Source organism: Zonotrichia albicollis, chromosome 21 (genome assembly GCF_047830755.1).
Source record: "Zonotrichia albicollis isolate bZonAlb1 chromosome 21, bZonAlb1.hap1, whole genome shotgun sequence".
Lineage (NCBI taxonomy): Eukaryota > Metazoa > Chordata > Aves > Passeriformes > Passerellidae > Zonotrichia > Zonotrichia albicollis.
The window spans coordinates 8,997,084-9,018,990 of NC_133839.1; the positions used below are offsets into that span (position 1 = coordinate 8,997,084).

The following is a 21,907-nucleotide window of genomic DNA, read 5'->3' on the forward strand; positions in this document are numbered from 1 at the left end:
GCAGAAAAGCCTGGCTGAGACAGATCTGCTGCATTCAGGGCAGCGAGAGGCAGTGCCAGGTCCCATCTGTCCCTGTCTGGTGGGCACGGAGGGGGAGATGCTGGGTGGGAGGAGGTGAGCGCAGGGCAGGGCTCTCCAAAGCACCCAGGGGTTCCTCACAGCACCCAGGGGTTCCTCAGAGCACCCACGGGTTCCTCACAGCACCCACGGGTTCCTCAAATCATCCAGGGATTCCTCACAGCACCCAGGGGTTCCTCAAATTATCCACGGATTCCTCACAGCACCCACGGGTTCCTCAAATCATCCAGGGATTCCTCAGAGCACCCAGGGGTTCCTCAAATCATCCAGGGATTCCTCAGAGCACCCACGGGTTCCTCAAATCATCCAGGGATTCCTCAGAGCACCCAAGGGTTCCTCTCACCTCAGATTTCTTCAGGGCTGAGTGCTCTGGAGTTTTTAAAACAGGACTCTCCAAAACTCTGGGGTTTCTAAAACAGGACTTTCCAAAGAACTCAGGGATTTATCACACCTCAGATTTCTCCAGGGCTGGGTGTCCTGGGGATTTTAAAACAGGACTCTCCAAAACTCTGGGGTTTATAAAAAAGGACTCTCCAAAGCACCCAGTGATTCCTCACACTGCAGCACTCTGGGGTTTATAAAACAGGACTCTCCAAAGAACTCAGGGATTCCTCACACCTCAGCTCTCTCCAGGGCTGGGTGCCCTGGGGTTTATAAAACAGGACTCTCAAAGCTATGGGGTTTATAAAACAGGACTCTCCAAAGAACTCAGGGATTCCTCAAACCACCCAGTGTTTCCTCACACTGCAGCTCTCACCAGGGTTATCCAAAACTCTGGGATTTATAAAAAATGACTCCCCAAAACTCTGGGGTTTTTAAAACAGGATTCTCCAAAGCACCCAGTGAGAACTCACACGGCAGATCTCTTCAGGGCTGGGTGCTCTGGGGTTTTTAAAACAGGAATCTCCAAAACTCTGGGGTTTTTAAAATCAAGACTCTCCAAAATTCTGGGGTTCTTAAAACAGGACTCTCCAAAGCTCTGAGGTTTATAAAATAGGACTCCCCAAGTCCTTAAAAGAACTTAAGTTCTTAAAAAATTTAAGAACACCAGGGTTCTTAAAACAAAACTGTCCAAAACTCTGTGGTTTATAAAACAGGACTGTCCAAAATTCTGGACTTTATAAAAAAGGACTCCCCAAAACTCTGGGGTTTTTAAAACAGGATTCTCCAAAGCACCCAGTGAGAACTCACACTGCAGATCTCTTCAGGGCTGGGTGCTCTGAGGTTTTTAAAACAAGACTCTCAAAACTCTGGGGTTTATAAAACAGGACACTCCAAAGCACCCAGGGATTCCTCACACCTCAGCTCCCTCCAGGGCTGGGTGCTCTGGGGTTTATAAAACACTGATGTGTAAAGAATTTGGAGAATTTCTGAGAATGAGCCAGGTTTTTTTTAAAAGAAGGAACATTCCTGAGGCAGAAGGAGAGGCAGCAGCATGTAATTTTTTATCTATTTAAAATGTAATTTTTATATATTTTAAATGTAACTTCTATATCTTTTAAATGTAACTTAAATATATTTTAAGCGTAATTTTTTTTATATCTTAAATGTGATTTTTATATATTTTAAGCATAATTTTTTATATTTTAAATGTAATTTTTATATATTTTAATTTTTATATATTTTAATGTAATTTTGATATATTTTGAGTGTAATTTTGATATATTTTAAATGTAATTTTTTTCGTATTTTTTAATGCAATTTTAATATATTTTTTCTTAAAAGCTACTGTGCCCAAGACTGGCTTGTGTGACTGAAGGAGAAACCCGCTCTGTGCAAAGCCTGGCAGAAGTGCAAGGGAAGCATTTTCCCAGTGATTGACAAGATAAAGCCTCCCCCTGATTGACAGGACAAAAGACTTTTGTTTTCAGCTGATAGGCAATGCAGTAATTTTCTTTAAACGGCATCTTTTCTCCCCAGGTCCTTCTGGAAAAAGCACCAACCACAGGCTGAAGCCCATATTGAGCTGTATTGATCCCCTGCCCTGGGGAGGAAGCTGAAAGCCAACGATCACCACATTTTCCATGGTCCAGAGCCTGAAGAACCCAAGAAAATCGATTATTTGAGAGGCAAGGCTGCTCCTGTAAGAGAGACACAATCCCTGTGCAAACAGGAACATCTCACCCCATCACCCTCTGGGTGAGCAGAACCTTCCATGAGAGCAAATCCTGCCCATCCCTGCCTGTGCTCCTCTTTTTCCTGCCCTCACCAGCAAAAATCCAACAATTTTTTGCAGCAAAAATCCAAAAATCAACTCACGCCGTGAGTGCTCTGGTGACAAATTCATGCTGCACAAACTCCACAAGCTGCAGAAGTCCTGACCCTGCCAACACTTCCATGGAGAAGAAACTCCATGCATGGAGAAGAAATTCCATGCAGAAATCTCATCCCAAGGTTGAACTCTTCCCCTCAGGAATGACCTTTCCAGCTGGGACTGCTGAAAATGGGGTCACCCCCTCCATGGCTGATAAAAAGTGGGTGTCCCCTCATTTGTGTGACCTTCTCAGACATCCCATGGCTGAATTATTCATTTTGGGGGATGCCAGGAAGGAGGGTGGGACACCAGCAAGGTTTGCTGCTGCTGTTATCTCTGTACAGTTCCCAGCTCTCAGAATAAAATCTCAAAATTATATATTAATCTCAAAATTACATATTAATATAATTTTAAATTAAGACAAAGCACACTGTGTAAAAATTAAAGAAAATTCATCTCAAATAATATGATTTTTTAAACAAAACTATCAGCTGCATTTAAGCAAAATTAGGAGTTTTTTAAAATGAAGAGTTTGTCTGGAGAATTAAAGAAGATGAGAAATCCCCTTGCATTGCTGCGACAGTGAGGAAGATGCTTTGCTGTGCTGTGAGTGCTTGAGGAACAGATCCTGGCTATCCATGGGTTATATCAGAATATATAATATAAATAACATACTAAGTTATAAGTTATAATATAAATAATAAACCAAGTTATACTTGGAATATAAATACCATGCAAAGTCATTTACCCCAGGGAAAATCACTAAGAATATGTAACAACACAGAAAGTCATTTATCCCTGAGAAATTCCACCACGTTCACCTGAGGGGACAAATCTGAGTGAGAACATGGGACAAACAAACGAAACTCAGAAACCAAGTAGAACAACTAAAAATCTGCAGGTTTATCACCAAAATCACAGGATTAAAGCTCATTTTCCTGAGTCACCACTCAGCCTGACCCTGCCAAGGAGCAGAAAACACCCAGAGGTAGGAACTGTACCAGCAGCTCTCTGTGAGCCCTGAAAAAATAAAATAAAATAATAAATAAAATAAAATATCCATAAGCAAAGGAACAGAAAAATTATGGTTTGCCTGTGAATAATGACTTGGGACAGGGGGAACAGAGACACCCAGGCCTGGGTAATGGCACAGCTCACATCTGTCTCCATCACTCTGCATCTCCCTGAGAAGTTCATACATATTTAAAAAGGCCAAGAGCCCCATCACTCCTCACTTCTTACAATACCACAGGATTGGAGTCCATCAGGGAGAGAAAGGCAAAGAAAGAATAACGGGGGGGAAATGTCACCCTGATTTAATCCTGGTCCTGTCTCTGAAGGGGCTTTGGGGATGGGATGGGATGGGATGGGATGGGATGGGATGGGATGGGATGGGATGGGATGGGATGGGATGGGATGGGATGGGATGGGATGGGATGGGATGGGATAAGGAGATTTGGATGAGATGGGATGAGGAAGTTTGGATGGGATGGGATGAGAAGGTTTGGATGGGACAAGGAGATTTGGGATGGGATGAGGAAGTTTGGATGGGATGGGATGAGGAGGTTTGGATGGGACAAGGAGATTTGGGATGGGATGAGGAAGTTTGGATGGGATGGGATGAGGAAGTTTGGATGGGATGAGGAAGTTGGGATGGATTGGGATGAGAAGGTTTGGATGGGATGAGGAGATTTGGAGGGATAGGATAAGTATCTCGTATATAAACCTTTTTTGGGGGAATTTCTGCCAAATGGGTGGATAGAAAGGCAAGGTTTGAGCACAGCTCGAGGCTTGTGATGCTGAAAACCAGGAAATTTAATGGCACTGCCCTGCAGGCTGGGGAGAGCCTCCATGGAGCTCCATCCTCCCAGGTGCCCACGAGGTGACAAAGGCAGCACTGCCAAGGAGTTCACCACGCTCAAATCAACCCAAAAACCAGGAATTAAGGCAAAGCACAACCCCAGCTCCAGAGGGACAAACCCAACCCCAGTGTTCCCATCCCACAGGGAAGCCCAAACACTGAATTTCTCCGTGTCAGCTCTTTTTTAACCAGGCAAAAGCCAGCTGGAGCAGGAGGGGACAAAAAAACCACTAAAACACTAGCTCTCCATTAATTTCAAAGCTATTCAAGAACTTATTGCTCCACACTGGTGCATCCACACACACAGCATGTGCAGCTCTTTTCTCTCTGCCACGCTCCAGCAGCTCCTGTGTCTGCAGGGGCTGGGGTCCCAGCACTGCTAACAGGGATTTAATTCACCCTCACTAATATTTTATCCATGGTATCAGGTCATGTTTTCCCTTTCCACTTGAAAGGTATCCCCAGTTTTCTTGGCAGCAGTGAAATTAATAGAGAAATCATTAGAAAGCAGAAGGGCTGGGGCCGTGCGAATCGCGCGGCGCTCGAGATTATTTCCAAACAATCAAATTAATTGGTGTCATCAGCCACGAGCAGCAGCACCCAGAGAGCTGGCATTAAAAAACATGGAAGATTATTGACAGCCCCGTTGCCTCCTCATACATAAAACATGGGGTGGAATTGTTTTATTTGATTATTTCCTATGCATGAAGGCTCTGCCCTGCACGGGGGGTCGGAGCAGACACAGCTGGGATGGTGATCCCACAGCCAGGAATTGGCTGGAATATCAGGAATTGCTCCTGAGGCTTTTGAGGCAGAATTAACCAGGATGATTTTTAGTGAAAGTGGCTTCTTTTGGACAGCTGGGATGCAGGGATTTGCTTGTTGCAGGCACTTTTAGGGAGCAAATCCTACTCATGTTCAGCTGAACCCTGAACCAAATATCTCCCAACCCTCCAAATTTCAGGTTTCCACGTCCCTGGATGACCCATGGAAACCACACAAACAGCAGCAGAAGATTTTGAGCCTCAAAGTGGAAGATTTTGGCCCTGGCTACACTATCTTCCCCTCAATATTCAAAAATTGCTGAATAGCTGTGAGTGCATGAGGAACAGATCCTGGCTATCCATGGGTTATATCAGTATTTATAATATAAATAACACACTAAGTTAGAATTTATAATATAAGTAATAAATTAAGTTATATTAATAATATAAACAACACACTAAGTCATTCACCCCACAGAAATCCCCCCATGTTCACTTGGAGGGACAAATCTGAGTGAGAACATGGGACATGCACCCAACCTGAGAGAGGCAGATGAGGTGGGATCATCTGAGCAAAGCAAAATGAACAGTGGTTAAAAAAGAAATAAAAAATAATTAATCCCAAGTCTTGAGAAGGCATGTGTGAATGCGTTTTGTTTTGGAAGAAAAAAGAATAAATAGTAGCCTCAAGTCAGGATAATATTTATCCACATGCTTCACTTTGAAGTTGAGCCCTTGTTGACTTCACGTGGTGTGTGCACACACTAAAGTCTCCTCCAGAAGAGGCTTTTCTGAAAGCCCAGCCTTGAGCAAAGGGAAGAAAATAAACCCTTCAAAACCAGGTACTAATGGAGAAAAATAAACCTCATCACCAGGGGAATTACCACTGTCCCTCCCAAATGCAAAAAGGGATTTAAACAGCTTTATCTCTTCACCTTGTGCAGATCTGTGGAGCTCACAGGGCTGAATTCCGTGGCAGGAAAAGCAAACTGAGAGGAGCAGCCCAGTTAATCTCCAAGATAAATCCCCATTCTGCTGGTTGCTGCCACAAAGAGGAATTTCTCTGTGCTGCCTTTTCTCCCTGCCATCACCTGGGCAGCTCCAGGCAAGGAGACAGCAGCAAAGGAAAAGGAAAAACCACCACATCCACCAGCCCTGCAAAACCTTCTCAGTCCCACAGAGCAGGGAGTTTGTCCCTTGTCTCCAGCTTATTTCTGTTTTCTGAACATCTCCAACCATTTCCCTTCAGAATTCCTCAAGCAGAAACCACCAGAGATGGGTGGCAGATTTCAAATCCAAATTTCAGGCTCCAAATCACACCTTTATGCACTTTTCACACACCAAGGGGCAGGAAATCAAACAGCCCTGCCTTCCCCCAAACACAAGCACCACAAGAGCCACAGATTGCATTTCCCTCTCAAATGTTCTGTTCCCCCCAAAATTCCAATATAATCGCACATCACAGAAAATCATCACCATCAAAAATCATCACCTCCTTCACTTCACCCTCTGCAAACAATAGGAAGGAAAATGTTTCCCTCTCCATTTCTTGCAGCTCTTATCTCTCTCCACGGGTCCTCCAACTCATTTCCTAAATCCTAAACAGGATTCTAAATTCCAGCCTGGCACCCTTAATGAACACAGCTGGGTAATGTCTCTTACCTGACCTTCCTTTCAGGTGGGTCACTCACATTTATGGTCATGCTTCATTTTGCCTTAAGTGTGCCCTTGTTACCTCATTTACTCATTTATGTTTCACAGGAGAACAGGGTAAAAATGGATTTAATGGACCTAGAAATAGCAGGGAGGAAAACCACAAAAGAGACACGAGAATCTAAAGATCTGCTTGTTCTCCAGACAGCTCTCACCACCAGAACTTCATTTTCATTGATTCTTCCCTCTTTACAAACCTTCCTGTGGCCAGGTAGAGCTGGAAAAGCATCTGGGGAGAGTGAAGTGCCTGAAGTCAAACAGATTTTGGGCCAATTTACACCCTGTTAGACCTGTTAGAAGTGTCTGCTGCAGCTCACGCTGAGACTTCAGAGAATGAACAGCTCCCAGCACAGAGGGAGCATCACCTGGGCTGCATCCCATTTCAGCTGCTTCCCAAATTTCCCATTTCAGCTGCTTCCCAAGTTTCCCATTTTAATTGCTTCCCAAATTTCCCATTTTAGCTGCTTCCCAAGTTTCCCATTTCAGCTGCTCCCAGGTTCCCCAGCACTGCCCTTTCCCTCATTTTGAAGGTCCCTGGCACTGTGAAAACACAAATCCCAAAGCTGAGCAGCCCTGCCCAGCTCTCTGAACCTTCCCTTGCTTTTTAAACTCTCAGCAAGGTGAGAAGGGCTGAGCTGGGGAAGGTTCAGGCTCTGCTGCTCCTCTGAAGGGTAACTGCCCTTCTGTGAGCCATTGAGAGGGGAGAGGAGCATTAAAACCACACAACCATGGCATCCCTGAGCTGGGAAAAGACCCCCAAGATCACCCAGCCCAAGCATTCACCCAGCCCACACTGAAATAATGAGGCCAGGAGCTCCTGTAAGGGACATTGGAACCCCTGGATGTCCCCAAAGCAGCTGGGGAGGTGGGAGAGGAGCCCCCAGCACATCCCCAGAGGGAAACTGAGGCAGGGGCAGGTTCCCATTGAGGGGCACAGAGGATGTGGACGTTGTCACACAAGTGTCCCCTCCCCTGTCCCACACACAGCAGAGTCATGGGGATGAGTTTGGGCTCTGTCAGAGCAGCAGATCCAGGAAAATCAACTCGGATCCATCCAAATGCCTGTGCTGCCCAAATCCAGGAGGATTTCTGCAGGGATTCACCCTAAAGGAGGAGATTCCAGAGCAGCTAAAGCCACTGTGATTCCCTTTGTCCCCTCCCCTGTCCCACACTCAGCAGAGTCATGGGGATGAGTTTGGGCTCTGTCAGAGCAGCAGATCCAGAAAAACCAACTGGGATCCATAAAATGCCTGTGCTGCCCAAATCCAGGAGGATTCCTGCGGGGCTTCACCCTAAAGAAGGGGATTCCAGGGTGCCAAAGCCACTGTGCTTCCCTTTGTCCCCTTCCCCTCTTTGTCCCCTTCCCCTCTCCAACCCAGCCCTGCTGCAGGCTCAAGGCTGAGGGGAGCCCAGTCAGAACAATTTTTCATTTTCCAGCCCAATTCTGCTCACTGGATCCACCACAAGTGCTCTGGAATCAGGACCTGTCCAAAGCTGCCCAGGCTCCAGCATTCTGAGCAAAATCTCCTCCCTGGCATTCTCCTTGAAGCCTCAGTCCTGCAAACCTTGCAGTTACTCATTAACTGAGTTTTCGGCGTCACTTTTCAGGTTTTTATGCCCTTGGAAATGCAGAAAAAGCCTGAAGCATTGCACAAGTGCTCCTTTCTCACTTGGAAAAATAAAAAATCAAAACCTCCAGAAACAGCCTTGCAGTAGTTCTGGTTTTAAAACAAAGCACAGAATTCTCTGCAAGTCCATGCTCCAACCAAGGAGAAGAAGAGCCAGGAACCCCTTCCTTAAGGGACAGCCATGGTGAGAAGGGAAAGGACATAAAAAACCACCAAAAAAACCCTGTTCCCTGCAGGGCTCAGGGCTGGACACCCCCAAATCCCTCAGCCCCACAACTTTCCTGCCAAACCCTTCCCTGAGCTCTTCCTCAGAGCTCTGCACCCACAGCTGTCCCAGCCTGTCCCTGTTTAGCCCCCCCAAAAAATCAAAATCACATCTGGCAGCTCCCCAGGAGAAACAGCCCTGTGAAAACACAGCTCAGCAGGATGGCAGCAAACAAGTGTTAACCCTTTTCCCTCCCCAAATCCCTCCTTTTCCATCTCCTGTTGGATTTTAGGGGTCCCCAACCACAGGAAGAAGCCCCACATGTCCCACTTTGGGGCTGGGATGGGGAAGTTTGGTGCCAGGACGGGCTGGACATTTCATCAATGCACAAATGGAATTTGCCAAGAGGCATTTGAGGAGTCAATTCTTCACACTCCAGTAATTAGAACAATATTATGGGGGGAAAAAAAAAAGAAAAATAAAAAAGGGTGAGGGGGAGGGCAGCAGCAGAGCTCCCAGGGGGAATTGGCTGGAGGAGGAAAAGGCTGAGCAAACACCCAGAGTCAAGTGAGGCCCCAAGGCAAGAGCCCTTCACAGCATCCCCGCAGGCTGGACTTCAACCAAAACCTTCTGCCCTTCCCAGATCTCCATTTTTCTGTGCAGCAGTGTTTTTAAATGAAATTTCTGATTTCCAAATCAAATAAAGGGCTGATGAGCCAGACCCAGCTCCTTCAGCCCCTCAAGGTCAGTGGGGTTTTCCTGTTTCCAGGCAAGCAAATTCAACTCAAGGTCCTGCTTCAGACACTGCCAGTGAGTAATAAATCTCTGTTCTTTTATAAATTAATCTCTATTCTTTTCTGAATAAATCTCTATTCTTTTCTGAATAAATCTATTATTTTAATGAAGAAACAGACATTGAAGCCAAATCCCACTGAGCACTCGGTCCCCAAAAATCAGATTCTCACAGAACAGCTGTCATCTACACCTGCAAAAATCACAACACCCCAAACTGTTGCATCATCTGAATACACATAAAATAATCTCTATTATAACAGGATGGAATATTCCAGCTGAAAAAGGCAACAAAACCAGACAAACCCAGATGTTGGTGGATCCATCTCTAACACCTCCCTGGCCCTGGAGCATCCTCTGCAGGGAATTCCAGCATCCCAAACTGGAGTTCCCAACACTGAACCCACACAGCCAGCTTCACTGGGGCATTTCCAGGGATCAGAAAATTCATTTTTTAAAATAAAATCAAAATTTTCTGTGCTGGTGAGAGGCCAGCCTGGGAGCAAGGCTGGCGTGGGGGGATCAGGACACTGCACAATGGTTACTCATAAATGCTGAAATATCTCTATTATAATAGGAGAAATATCTCTATTATAATATATTATAATTAAATATCTCTGTTATAACGGGATGGAATATTCCAGCTGGAAAAGGAAACAAAACCAGACAAACCCAGATGTTGGTGGATCCATCTCTAACATCTCCCTGGCCCTGGAGCATCCTCTGCAGGGAATTCCAGCATCCCAAACTGGAGTTCCCAACAGCCAGCTTCACTGGGGCATTTCCAGGGCCCAGAAAATTCATTTTTTAAAATAAAATCAAAATTTTCTATGCTGGTGTTCATTTTCTGTGCTGGTGAGAGGCCAGCCTGGGAGCAAGGCTGGCGTGGGGGGGTTCAGGACACTGCACAATGGTTACTCATAAATGCTGAAATATCTCTATTATAATAGGAGAAATATCTCTATTATAATATATTATAATTAAATATCTCTGTTATAACAGGATGGAGCACCCCAGCAGAAAAAGGAAACAAAACCAGACAAATCCAGATGTTGGTGGATCCATCCCCAACACATCCCAGGCAGGGAACTCCAGCACCCCAGTGCAGAGCCCACACATCCAGCTCCACTGGGGCATTTCCAGAGCCCAGAAAATTCATTTTTCCAAATAAAACCTCCTTTTCTGTGCTGGTGAGAGGCCAGCCTGGGAGCAAGGCTGGCATGGGGGGATCAGGACACTGCACAATGGTTACTGATAAATGCTGAAATATCTCTATTATAATAGGAGAAATATCTCTATTATAATATAATTAAATATCTCTGTTATAACAGGATGGAGCACCCCAGCAGAAAAAGGCAACAAAACCAGACAAATCCAGATGTTGGTGGATCCATCCCCAACACATCCCAGGCAGGGAACTCCAGCACCCCAGTGCAGAGCCCACACATCCAGCTCCACTGGGGCATTTCCAAAGCCCAGAAAATTCATTTTTTAAAATAAAATAAAAATTTTCTGTGCTGGTGAGAGGCCAGCCTGGGAGCAGGGCTGGCGTGGGGGGGTTCAGGACACTGCACAATGGTTACTCATAAATGCTGAAATATCTCTATTATAATATATTATAATTAAATATCTCTATTATAACAGGATGGAATATTCCAGCTGAAAAAGGAAACAAAACCAGACAAATCCAGATGTTGGTGGATCCATCCCCAACACATCCCAGGCAGGGAACTCCAGCACCCCAGTGCAGAGCCCACACATCCAGCTCCACTGGGGCATTTCCAAAGCCCAGAAAATTCATTTTTCCAAATAAAACCTCCTTTTCTGTGCTGGTGAGAGGCCAGCCTGGGAGCAGGGCTGGCGTGGGGGTTCAGGACACTGCACAATGGTTACTCAGAGCTGCTGAAAGTGGCACTCAGTCAGCTCAGCTCACATCTGCAGCGAGCTGTGAGCTCAGCCCTGCTGCTGGAGCACAGAGGTCCCTTTGATAAATCTCTCTGTGCAGGGACTGCTGCACTATTTCCGCATGAAAGAAATAAATTCCAGTTTTTTTCCCCAATCATCTTTGCAGCCCACTGGCTTGGAAGAGTGAGTTTCTCTCTGCTGCACTCCATCAGGCTCAGGTACAGGATCTGCCTCACACCCTGGCTCTCCAAGCTTTTATTTCTATCCTCCTGTTTTTATCTTTATTTCTATGCTTCAGTTTTTTATCTTTGAGCAGAATTTTTCACAGAAAATCACACCCAAAGCCTGCAAAAAAATCCTTCCACTTTTACTCTCACTGCACTCAAAATCCTCCCATCTTTACTCTCACTGCACTCTGAAATTTCTCTGTAAATTCTCCATAAGTGGAACAATTTTCCTCTTTTTTTTTTTTATTTTTTCCTTGAGAAAACTCCACAAAGTTCCATTTCTGCATCCCTTCTCTGCAGAGATGAGCACATTTTAAATCAGATGCGCAAAACTAAGAGAGGCTGAAGAGGGGAACCTGTGTGGGGTGACATCCACCACAGCCCCAAGGTGTTCAGGTGTGATATTTCCATGTATTAACTTGCACCAAGAAAATTCAGTTTCCTACAGAAGCTTCTTCCCCCTCTTTATTTTTTGGGGTTTTTTTGGGGGTTTGGTGGGGTTTTTTGGGGGGATTTTTTGGTTTTTTGTTTCATATTTAAGATGCTGTGCTGTGACCACTGGAGATTATGGAATGCCAGAACTTTCAGCCTGCTTGTTTCACTTTTACTAAACCCCATTTTACACCCACATGTTAATCTGTTTCCAGAAATGTTAATTATTATTTGTATTATTCGGCCTTGGCACAGCCTCCTCATGAGATGCTGAGGGTTTTAATGAAGAAACAGAAAATTTTTTTTATTCTTGTTACAGAATAAAAAAATTCCTTTTTTTTCCAAGTGATTTCAGCCAGGATGGATTTCCTCCCTTTCCCAGAGCACAAGATGCTGAACAGTTGAGCTCAAGTGATGAGAGAGAAATTCAGCACACAAAGATTGGCTTTGCCTCTTGGCATCTTGCACCCACAATGATGCACCAAACCTCAAAAATCCCATTACATCACCAAAGGAGGCTCAAAAGAAACCACAAAATACCAGAAATTGTTGGATCACCCCAAAAAAAAAAAAAAAAAGCCTGGTATCTCCTCTCCCCAATTTTTGGAGATTTTTGGAGACACGCTTGTAGGTGATTTAACACTCACAGGTTTTGTTTTCAAAGTAGAAAAAGATCATTCCCTCCCTGATCTTGTCTAAAATTAACAAAAGGAGAACTCCAAAAGGAATTAAAATTAACAAAAGGAAAACACCAAAAACCAAAACAGCAACAAAAAAACCCCACAAAAAATACAAAAGAAACCCCCCAAAACCAAAACAAATTTTAAAAAAGAAAAAACCTAAACAACCAAACAAAAAAAAATTTTAAAAAGAAAAAAAAACCCAAACAAAACCAAAAACAACCAAAACAAAAAAAGACCAAAAATCAAAACAACCCCCAATAAACAAAACAACAAAAACAAAAACAAAAAACCCAAACCAAAACAAATTAAAATAAGAAAAACCCCCAAAACAAAAACAACACAAACAAAAAACAAAAAAACCCAAAAAACCCCAAAACCAAAACAACTAAAAAAAACAAAAAGAAAAAAAAAACCACCAAAAACCAAAACCCCCAAAAAACAAAACAAAACCAACAAAAAGCCAAACAAAATCCCCAAAAAACCCCCAAAACAAATTTAAAAAAAAGAAAAAAAACCCAAAACCAAAACAAACAAAAACCCACCAAAAAACAATAACAAGAAACCCAAAAACTAAAACAAAACCCAAAACAAACAAAAAACCCAAAAACTCCAAAACCAAAACAAATTTTAAAAAAGAAAAAACAAAAAACCCAAACAAGACAAAACGAATAAAAACAAAATTTAAAAAAACACACACAAAAAACAAAACAAAAAGCAAAAACCCCTGAAAACCAAAACAAATTTAGAAAAAGAAAAATAACAAAAAAACCAAGCAAAACAAAAGAAAAAACAGAAAAACCACCAAAAAACAAAACAACCCCTCAAAAAAACAACACAAAAATAATAAAAAACCAAACACAAAAAAAAAAAAAAAAAAAAAAAAAAACAGAAATTCTCCCAAAACCAAAATAATAAAACAAAAAGAAGATCCCGGAATTGAGTTAATCATCAATTGAGGGCAGGCACAGCCCTGCTCAGGCATCCAGAGCTGCCCTCCCCAGCTCTACACTTCCTGTGAAAAATGCCAGGGAATCCATAAATGTAAATATTATAATTATTATTATTTATTTTTCTATTTTATATATAACTTTAAATATAAATAATAAAATCTACACACCCTTCCTTTGGAGAATTCTCCTCGTTTCCCTCCCCACTCACCCTTGGTGACACAGAATTCCCAGCCAAGGCCACAGAGCCACCATGACATGGGCAGCTCCATCCAGGCTGCCTACTACTACTATTATTATATTATATTTATTATATTTATTATATTTACATTATATTCATTATATTTACATTATATTTATTATATTTATATTTGTTATTTATAATAAATATAATATATTATAAATAACAAATATAAATATAATAAATATATAATAAATAATATATAATAATAATATAATAAATATATAATAATATATAATAAAAGTACTAATTTATTATTAGTACTTTTTATTTGTAAAAATATCCTGGGGCAGGGCTGGGATGGGACACCCAGCTTGGCTGGCCAGCCCTGCTCTGCTCCCAGACATTTCACACACTCCATGGTGCAGAGAGAAAACACACTGCTTTTAATATGTTCTTGGCTGCAGGAGGTCAGAAAAAATCCCCTGAAAGTCAAAATGAGAGAAGAGGAGCAGCAGGTCACAGCTGGCACTGGGTTTACAGCAGCTGTATATCTGGAATTTCTGCAGTTTCTGCTTTTTTATATTAATTCATATAAATCCCTCCCTTTTCTCTGCCCAAACTGTGTTAAAAATAATAAATAAAATAGAAAACCAGTGGTTTTCTAGCGCTAAAAAAAAGGCAACCTTAAAAACAGGGCTGGAGGCTGCTGGATGGGGTTGGGGATGCTGGAGGGAGGGGAATTCTCAGCAGAGAAACAGAAACACCAACCCTCTGTTATGAATCCCTTAAATAATTCTGACAGCACTCCCCACCCTCCTGCGTGAAAGCAAACAGAAATCGGAGTTTTCTGACTCTCTGGCAGCATTTGGGGTGGGACAGAAAGGGATTGTGGCAGCTGAGCCCCTCCAGAGCTGTCCCAACCCATCCAATGGATGCCAAAGGGGGAAACCCTCACCTGGAAGGGGCTGGGAACAAAGAGAACCCAGTGAGGACAGCCTGGATCCCACCAGGGCTTTCCAGGACCTCCAGCAGCAGCAGGAAGGAAAAACTAAAAATACCCTGAATATCAGGAGCAATTTGGGAGCAATCACCCCAAATTTACAAAGGACAGCTCTTGCTTGAACTCTGATTTCACTCCCACCCCAAGGCAGCCACTGGGGCACTTCCCCAGCAGCCACATCCTCTCCTTGGCACTGCAGCCACCCAAAATAAATCTCCTTTGAGCTCTGCCCCTGCCCCACACCAGGCAAAATCTCCCTGGGTTCAGCTGAGAGGATGAATTGATCCAGAGCCTGCTCCAGCTGTGAGGTGGGTGCAGATCTCCCTCCACAGCATCTGGAGTAGAAGCAGAGTGAAAACACGACTTCAATTCCTCCATCAGCAGGAGGAATGGAACACTAAAAAATACCCTGAATATCAGGAGCAATTTTGGAGCAATCACCCCAAATTTACAAAGGACAGCTCTTGCTTGACCTCTGATTTCACTCCCACCCCAAGGCAGCCACTGGAGCGTGCCAGGCTCAGGGCACCTCCCCAGCAGCCACATCCTCTCCCTGGCACTGCAGCCACCCAAAATAAATCTCCTCTGAGCCCTGGCCCTGCCCCACACCAGCCAAAATCTCCCTGGGTTCAGCTGAGAGGATGAATTGATCCAGAGCCTGCTCCAGCTGTGAGGTGGGTGCAAATCTCCCTCCACAGCCTCTGGAGTAGAAGCAAAATGAAAAATACAATTTTAATTTCAGTACCAGCATCTCCTCCTCCTTCAGCTGCCCTGTGAAGCGCTTCCCTTTTTCATTTTGAGTGTTTCCTATCTGTGGGGCAGGGCAGGGAAGACCCTTATCTTGCCAAAAATGGCTTTTTCAAAGAGAGCAAGAACTTCAAAAGGAATTCAGGGTGATTAAATCCACGTCAGGAGGGCAGAGAGGAGCTGGAGGCTAATAAATGGCACGCTCCACAGGTTTATGAATATTTGAACTATATTTCTTTTTTAAAAAAATTGTACATTACTGCAAGTTATTTAAAATGAGTAACTCCTTTTAATGAACCTGGCTACCATCACGCTGACTAATAGAGTAATAAAGAGTTTAATCCATATTTATGTACATTTTATGTCATTACAGTTGCTGCCAATAAATTAGCAAGTCCAATAAGAGTTTGATTTTATACCATCACTGCTACTAAATGTGTAACAACACACACTACACGAGCACCAGCTTTTTATTTTATTTCTTTTTTAAGAGCCAGACTGTACTAACAGCAAGCCTGGAGAATCAGGCTTAGTTAGGAATGAGGCAATATTAACTCAGGTTTTACTCCTGCATCCATGGAAAAAAAACACTTCTGCAGATGCCACTGGTGATTTATAGAGAGATCTGAACCACTTTAAAAGGATCAAATATTCAGAAATCATTAATATTGAAGGGGTATGGGTAGAAATACAGGCACCAGCATCTCAGGTCACTTCTGCAAAGCTCTGCCATGAAACACAGGATTATTGCTTTATCATCCACACCACAGCAGGATTGCTTTAAAACTGGACATGGGGGAAAAGAGCTGCCAGCCAGCAATTCCAACTGGCCATGAGCAACTGGAATGGGCCTTTGGGCTGCCCTGGGGAGCTGGGGGACACTGCAGACCACAGGGAAGGAATGGGATGCACCCATCTGGCAGAGCCTGAGCATCCTTTCCCCAACATCCCACAGAGCCAAGGAGGAGTTTCCAGCTCCACTGGGATTTTGGCTGGAGAAATCCACGTGGTTCATGATCCCATTTCACTCTGTTGACAGCAAAAAGCATCTCCTCAAGTTTTAAAACTCAAGGAAAAAGCAAAACCAGGAGCAAACCTGGATTTGGGGAGCGCCCAGGCAGAGCTGGAGGGGCTCCACTGCTCCCATGGCAGCTCCTCCTTGCAGGAGCCAAAAGGAATGATGGAAACATGGAAACCTCTCTCAGAATAACAGCTGGGCAAGGCAGGACTGAGGGATCTGATTTTTCAGCCTCTTTTAAAGCACCGGTGGTTTTCTAACACTAAAAAACCCCAAAGATTCAAAGCCCTTTACGCAGAGGTTGGCACCAAGTCCCTGCTTTTCTCCTCAGTAATTACACTCCAGCAATCCCAAAAACTGCTGCTAATTGCTGTCCCAGTGGCCTTTTTGGTTTGGAGGAGAGGAATAACTCTCTCCCAGTGGCATCCAGAAAGGAAATACCCACCAAAATCCATCTGCAATTAAACTCTGTGTAACTCTGACCCACCAGAAACGCCTTCTACACGGTGTAAGTGTCTTGTAACCAAAAAAACACCATTGATCTCAGGAGTGAATAGCTCCAGGAAGGATTTTTTGTGTGTGAAGTCTGTGTTTGGCCAGTGGGGAGGTGGATTAGAGGCTCCTTTTGCTGTGACTCAAAACGGAAAGGGAGCTCTGGTCAGCAGCAGATTTTTCCCTGTTTATTTGCTTTGCCACTGTTGAACACAGATCTGAGGGTAATGTGGGAATGAAAGGTGCTGGAGACAATGGGAATGTTTTGACAGGCTTCCAGAGGGATTTAGGGTGGTGCAGAGCTGGACAGCTGATACCTCCACCAAGCTGATAAAAAAAAAAAAAAAAATGAGGTTTTTGTATAGAGAGTCTGTGCTTCCCACATTTTCTATGGTTGGTTGAGGATGAGAACAACGTGAAAACAAGCACGATGCAGGCAGTAAAGCACATTTGGATCTCTTGGAAGTTTATGACACATTTCTTTCCCAAGTCTCATACAAAACCAGATTGCCCTGAGCAATGAGGGAGTGGCAAATCACCCTCAAAAGTCACAAAGCTGAATGCACCCCCCAAAAAAAATGACCGGGGTGGGGGGGAAAAGCAGAACAAGGAAAAGCAAACTGTGCTCATCAGCTGATGTGTTCCAGCAGTGTTTAACACCAGGCATCAGAAGCAATTTGAAACTGCACAAAGCAAGAGACAATGTGACGATAAAGCAGCATTTTAATTAGCAGCAGTTCCTTCCCCAGCCCAAAAGGTTCCTTCTGTGCATTCATATTCCCAGAACAACAACTGCCTTCTTGTATTCCATAAATCAAAAAAAACCTCATAAAACAAGGCACTGCAATTGCACATTCCACATAATGGTCCAGAAATAAATTAGGCAATAAATATCAAATAATATATCCCCACCAGCAGTGAAAATCTACTCCTTGGATAATCAGAAGGGAAGATGCCTTCCAGCAGCTTATGTCTGGTAGCTTGAAACAGGTAAAACAATATAGAGCTTTAATAAATCTTTTATCACCTTTTCTGCTGAAGAATATAGCAATTGTCCTGGGTAATGGCTTCCCTGAGCCCTGCATCCATCAGCCCTGATGCAGTTGGTGTCAGAGGCAGGGGATCAGAGCAAGAGCCACTTGTCAAAACCAAGGCAGAGTTTTCGTTCTTTGATATTTGGTGCCAACCATCACTTACAGCCAACACATTTCTGAGAAGCTCAGGGCACTCATTTCACTGTCATGAAGCCCCCTGACCCCACAGACACTCAGTGGCCACGTGACAAAAATCAGTGATTTCAGCAAAGTTTGGTTTGCTCTGCACTGCTGGCAGCACATGGGGAAGGACGCCAGGCAAGGTTTGGCTCTTCTCAAAAACACATGGGGTCATTGTTATGGATATATTTTATGAAAAATCTTTTTGCTAAGATTTTTCTCCTAAGAAGCTGAGAAGCCTCAAAAACGAAATGTAAACAATGATTATCTGCTGCTGTGGAATGCAACAGGTGCATCTTTGATTGGTGTCATCTGGTTGTTTTTAATTAATGGCCAATCACAGCCCAGCTGTCTCGAACTCTCTGGTCAGTCACAAGATTTTATTCTCATTCCATTCCTTTCAAGCCTTCTAATGTAATCCTTCTTCTATTCTTTAGTGTAGTTTTAATATATCATTTTCTTTTAATATAATATATATCATAAAATAATAAATCAACCTTCTGAAACATGAAGTCAAGATTCTCATGTCTTCCCATGTCAGAGTTCATTCCACATTTGCAAATTCCATCTTTGGTGACCCTGAGTGAAAAACACTACCACAGGTCACATCCTTCAGAAACTGATCCCAGAGAGTTTTTCATCTAAAGCAGAAAACTTGATGGCTTGGTCACCCTTCACTGAGGACACAGCAGAATCAACCTGTTTTAGGTTTTTAACCCCTAAATTTAAGGTTTTAACCCCTAAATACACAGAGGACACAGCAGAATCCCAAATACACCACAAGCACAGAGGAACTGGCACCCAATGATCAGCGGCTGCTCAAAAAACCACAAAATCTTTGTATTTTCACCCCAAATCTGGAGCACAAACCCAGGGAGCCCCAGTGGCAGAGCCATCCCTCCCCAGAAGCTCAGCATTAACTCTTACCTTCCCGAAATCCCGCACATCAAAGAGGTCAAAGGGATCAAAGAGGTCGCTGTTCCTTAACCCAAACTTGTCGTGGCACACCTTCAGGAATGTCCTGATGTTCTTCAAACACAGAAACTGGGGGAGAAAAATGAGAAGAGGGAGAAATGAGTGAGACAGGCACAAATTACAACTGAGATTTCCTGAGTTAAATGCAAGACAACCAAGCAGGTGTTGGGGAAGATGAAACAGCAAAGCCTTATAAATATGATTGCCTGGCAAAAGATTTGGAGAATACGGAAACTATAAGTGAGATAGAAATTAAAGCAAGCTTTGAGATCCCTCAGTTACTGAACAACTGGAAAACAATGGCATGGCCAGCTGAAGGTTGATGGAACAACATCCTCTGCTTGCAGACAGGCCCAAGGGTCAGAGCAGACCCTGCAGCTTGACAGAAGGGGTCCAAAGAGGAGTTTTTAGTGTTTAAAATGTAGCACAGTATGGGAATGTAATGATTCTTATAAGCTGTATGTAAATGCTATAGGATTTATATATTGTACTAGATTTCTTAGTGAGAATCAGAATATTCAGTACAGAAGATTTATTGTAGTGTAATGGGAACTTCACTCTCTCTTTCCCTCTTTTGGTTTTTGAACCATTGTTTTTAGCTTTTTAGGATACTATTAACAGGAGTCAAAGATGCTCTTCTAGCCTAGTTGGTGACATTGAAATGTGTAAAGGGCTGCAGGTACCTTTAATTCTTTGCTCTCTCACTCTCTCTCATCCTTTTTACCACACTCTTGCCTTCTCTCCCTTTACCTCTCTCTTTCTTTTGGGCCTGCTCTGAGCTGTGGCTGCAGCTCCTGGCAGGGCCCTGCACCCAGGCCCTGTGCAATAACCCACAGGTTCCAAGACCAGAAGAAGATTTATTGTATTGTAACAGGAACCTCGCTCTCTCATCCTATTTACCATTCTCTTTCTTTTGAGCCTGCCCTGAGCTGTGTTTGGCAGCTCCTAGCAGGGCCCTGCACCCAGGCCCTTTGCAGTAAACCGCAATTTCCAAGCCCTGGCTGCAGAGATCTCTCATCTCTGTCCATCCCAACCATCCTACCCCGTCACTCGTACAAGCAGGGAGTGAGAAGCTTGCCCTGCAAGGCCAGCAGGAGTTTATTTGGATTATCCCCAGTTGTTTCTGAGGATGTCGGACTCTGGTGCCCAGTGAGGGCTCCTGTGTTCTCAGCTGTGCTCCAGGAACACAAGGCCCCTTTGAAAAACAACAACTTTCTCCCAAGGTAACGCTGCAGAACTCGAGAACTCAAGCCAGGACGTTTCCCTTTCAAGGTCGAAGGCAAATGTAAATTACAGCTGATGTTGCACAGAAGCCCAGGGTTGAACATTTAACCATTTCCAGCACTGTCTCTCGGGCTCCCCACAGAAGGGACACGTGTTACAGCAACAGGACAAGGGGAATGGCTTTAAACTGGCAAAGGGTAGGATTAAATGGATATTGGGAAAGAATTCTTCCCTGTGAGGGTGGGGAGAAGCTGTGGCTGCTCTATCTCTGGAAGCGTCTGTGGAAGATTGGACAGGGCTGGGAACAACCTGGGATGGAGGAAGGTGTCCCTACCCAGTCTGGATGATCTACAATATCCCTTCCAAACCTTTGGTTATCCAGCAATGTTGACTGACAGAGCAACATCAAGTTTCTCTTTTAAAAAACCCCATCTTTACAGCAATAAAAGTTTGTTTATCAAAAATTATCAGGGATTCTGAAGCCTGAGGACTACAAATGGTCTTGCTCCTGGCAGCACGGGGGCTTAAGAAGAGAAAAATAAAAATCTGCTTCATTTTTCCAGCTGCATCACCTACATCCTTCATCTGCTGAGCCAGCCAATTAACTTCCCTTCTTTTTACATCCTCACTGCAAAATACCTTCAATTTATTGCTGTGTCTTCAGGCAACTCTTCACTTTTCCAGCAAATTCCTCACAGATACCTAACAAACATGTTAGAATCCTGAGGAAATCCATCCATCAAGGGGGTGAATCACCCCCGTGTGATCAACAGGCAGAGGAGCCAAGCTGCCTTTGGGTGGATTCCTCCTGCTTTTGTCACATGGCATAATCCCAGAGCTGCCACCAAACACACACCGCCTGCAAACTTCACCCAGGGTTCAAAGCAAAGGAAAACAGCTTAATTTTCTTTTAATTAAAAGAATCAAAGCACAGTCTTTGGGGCCATGGTACCTCCACAGACGTGGTTCGTTAGTGCTGCTTTGGGGATTAGACATGAGGGTTTCCAGCCTGGATTAGCAAAACCACCTCATTAACAGCAGGCTGCTGCACCTACACAAAGCAAGAAATAACCTTTTACCCCTCTGCCCCTCCAGCAGAGCTCCCCCAGCACGGGGGGCACAGGACAGTCCCATCACATCAGAGCCTTCTCATCAGACAAGCACGTGCCAGAGGCAGGAATTGAAAACAAATCTGGTTTTCTGGGGCATTCCTCTATCTCACAACACTGCAGTAAATATAAGTGTCTAGACTGGGAGGTTTTTGGTTGTTTTTTCTCTCTTTTTTTTTTTTTTTTTTTTGGAATTGCTTTACAGGCTCTCTTGCTGACACTGGTTATTTCACAACTTTATCTCTGCAAGAATTTGCACCCCAGGCTGCGTGTGCTCGCCGCACTGCAGTCCCATTGATTCCAAAGTTCCAGCGTGTGCTTATTTTAAATCCTTTTAAGCCTCCAATTTTGAAAGTTAATGGCACAGGGTGCAGCCACAATTACACACAGCCAGATGCAAACCTCCTCTGCAGAACCGCCCTGCCCTTCTGCAGCATTCCCTCCCCTGCTCATCC

At 43.9% G+C, this 21,907-nt stretch overlaps 1 protein-coding gene across 7 annotated transcripts in view; it reads right to left on the bottom strand.

Annotated features, from left to right (window-relative positions):
- The window catches only part of VAV2 (vav guanine nucleotide exchange factor 2), a 127,144-nt gene that overhangs the window by 76,956 nt on the left and 28,281 nt on the right, over nucleotides 1–21,907 (bottom strand). For all 7 annotated transcript variants that reach the window (XM_074556545.1, XM_074556543.1, XM_074556541.1 and 4 more), the window contains exon 2: nucleotides 19,072–19,188. In XM_074556545.1, the coding sequence (XP_074412646.1) occupies nucleotides 19,072–19,188 (117 nt within the window). The remainder of the gene's footprint in view (nucleotides 1–19,071; nucleotides 19,189–21,907) is intronic.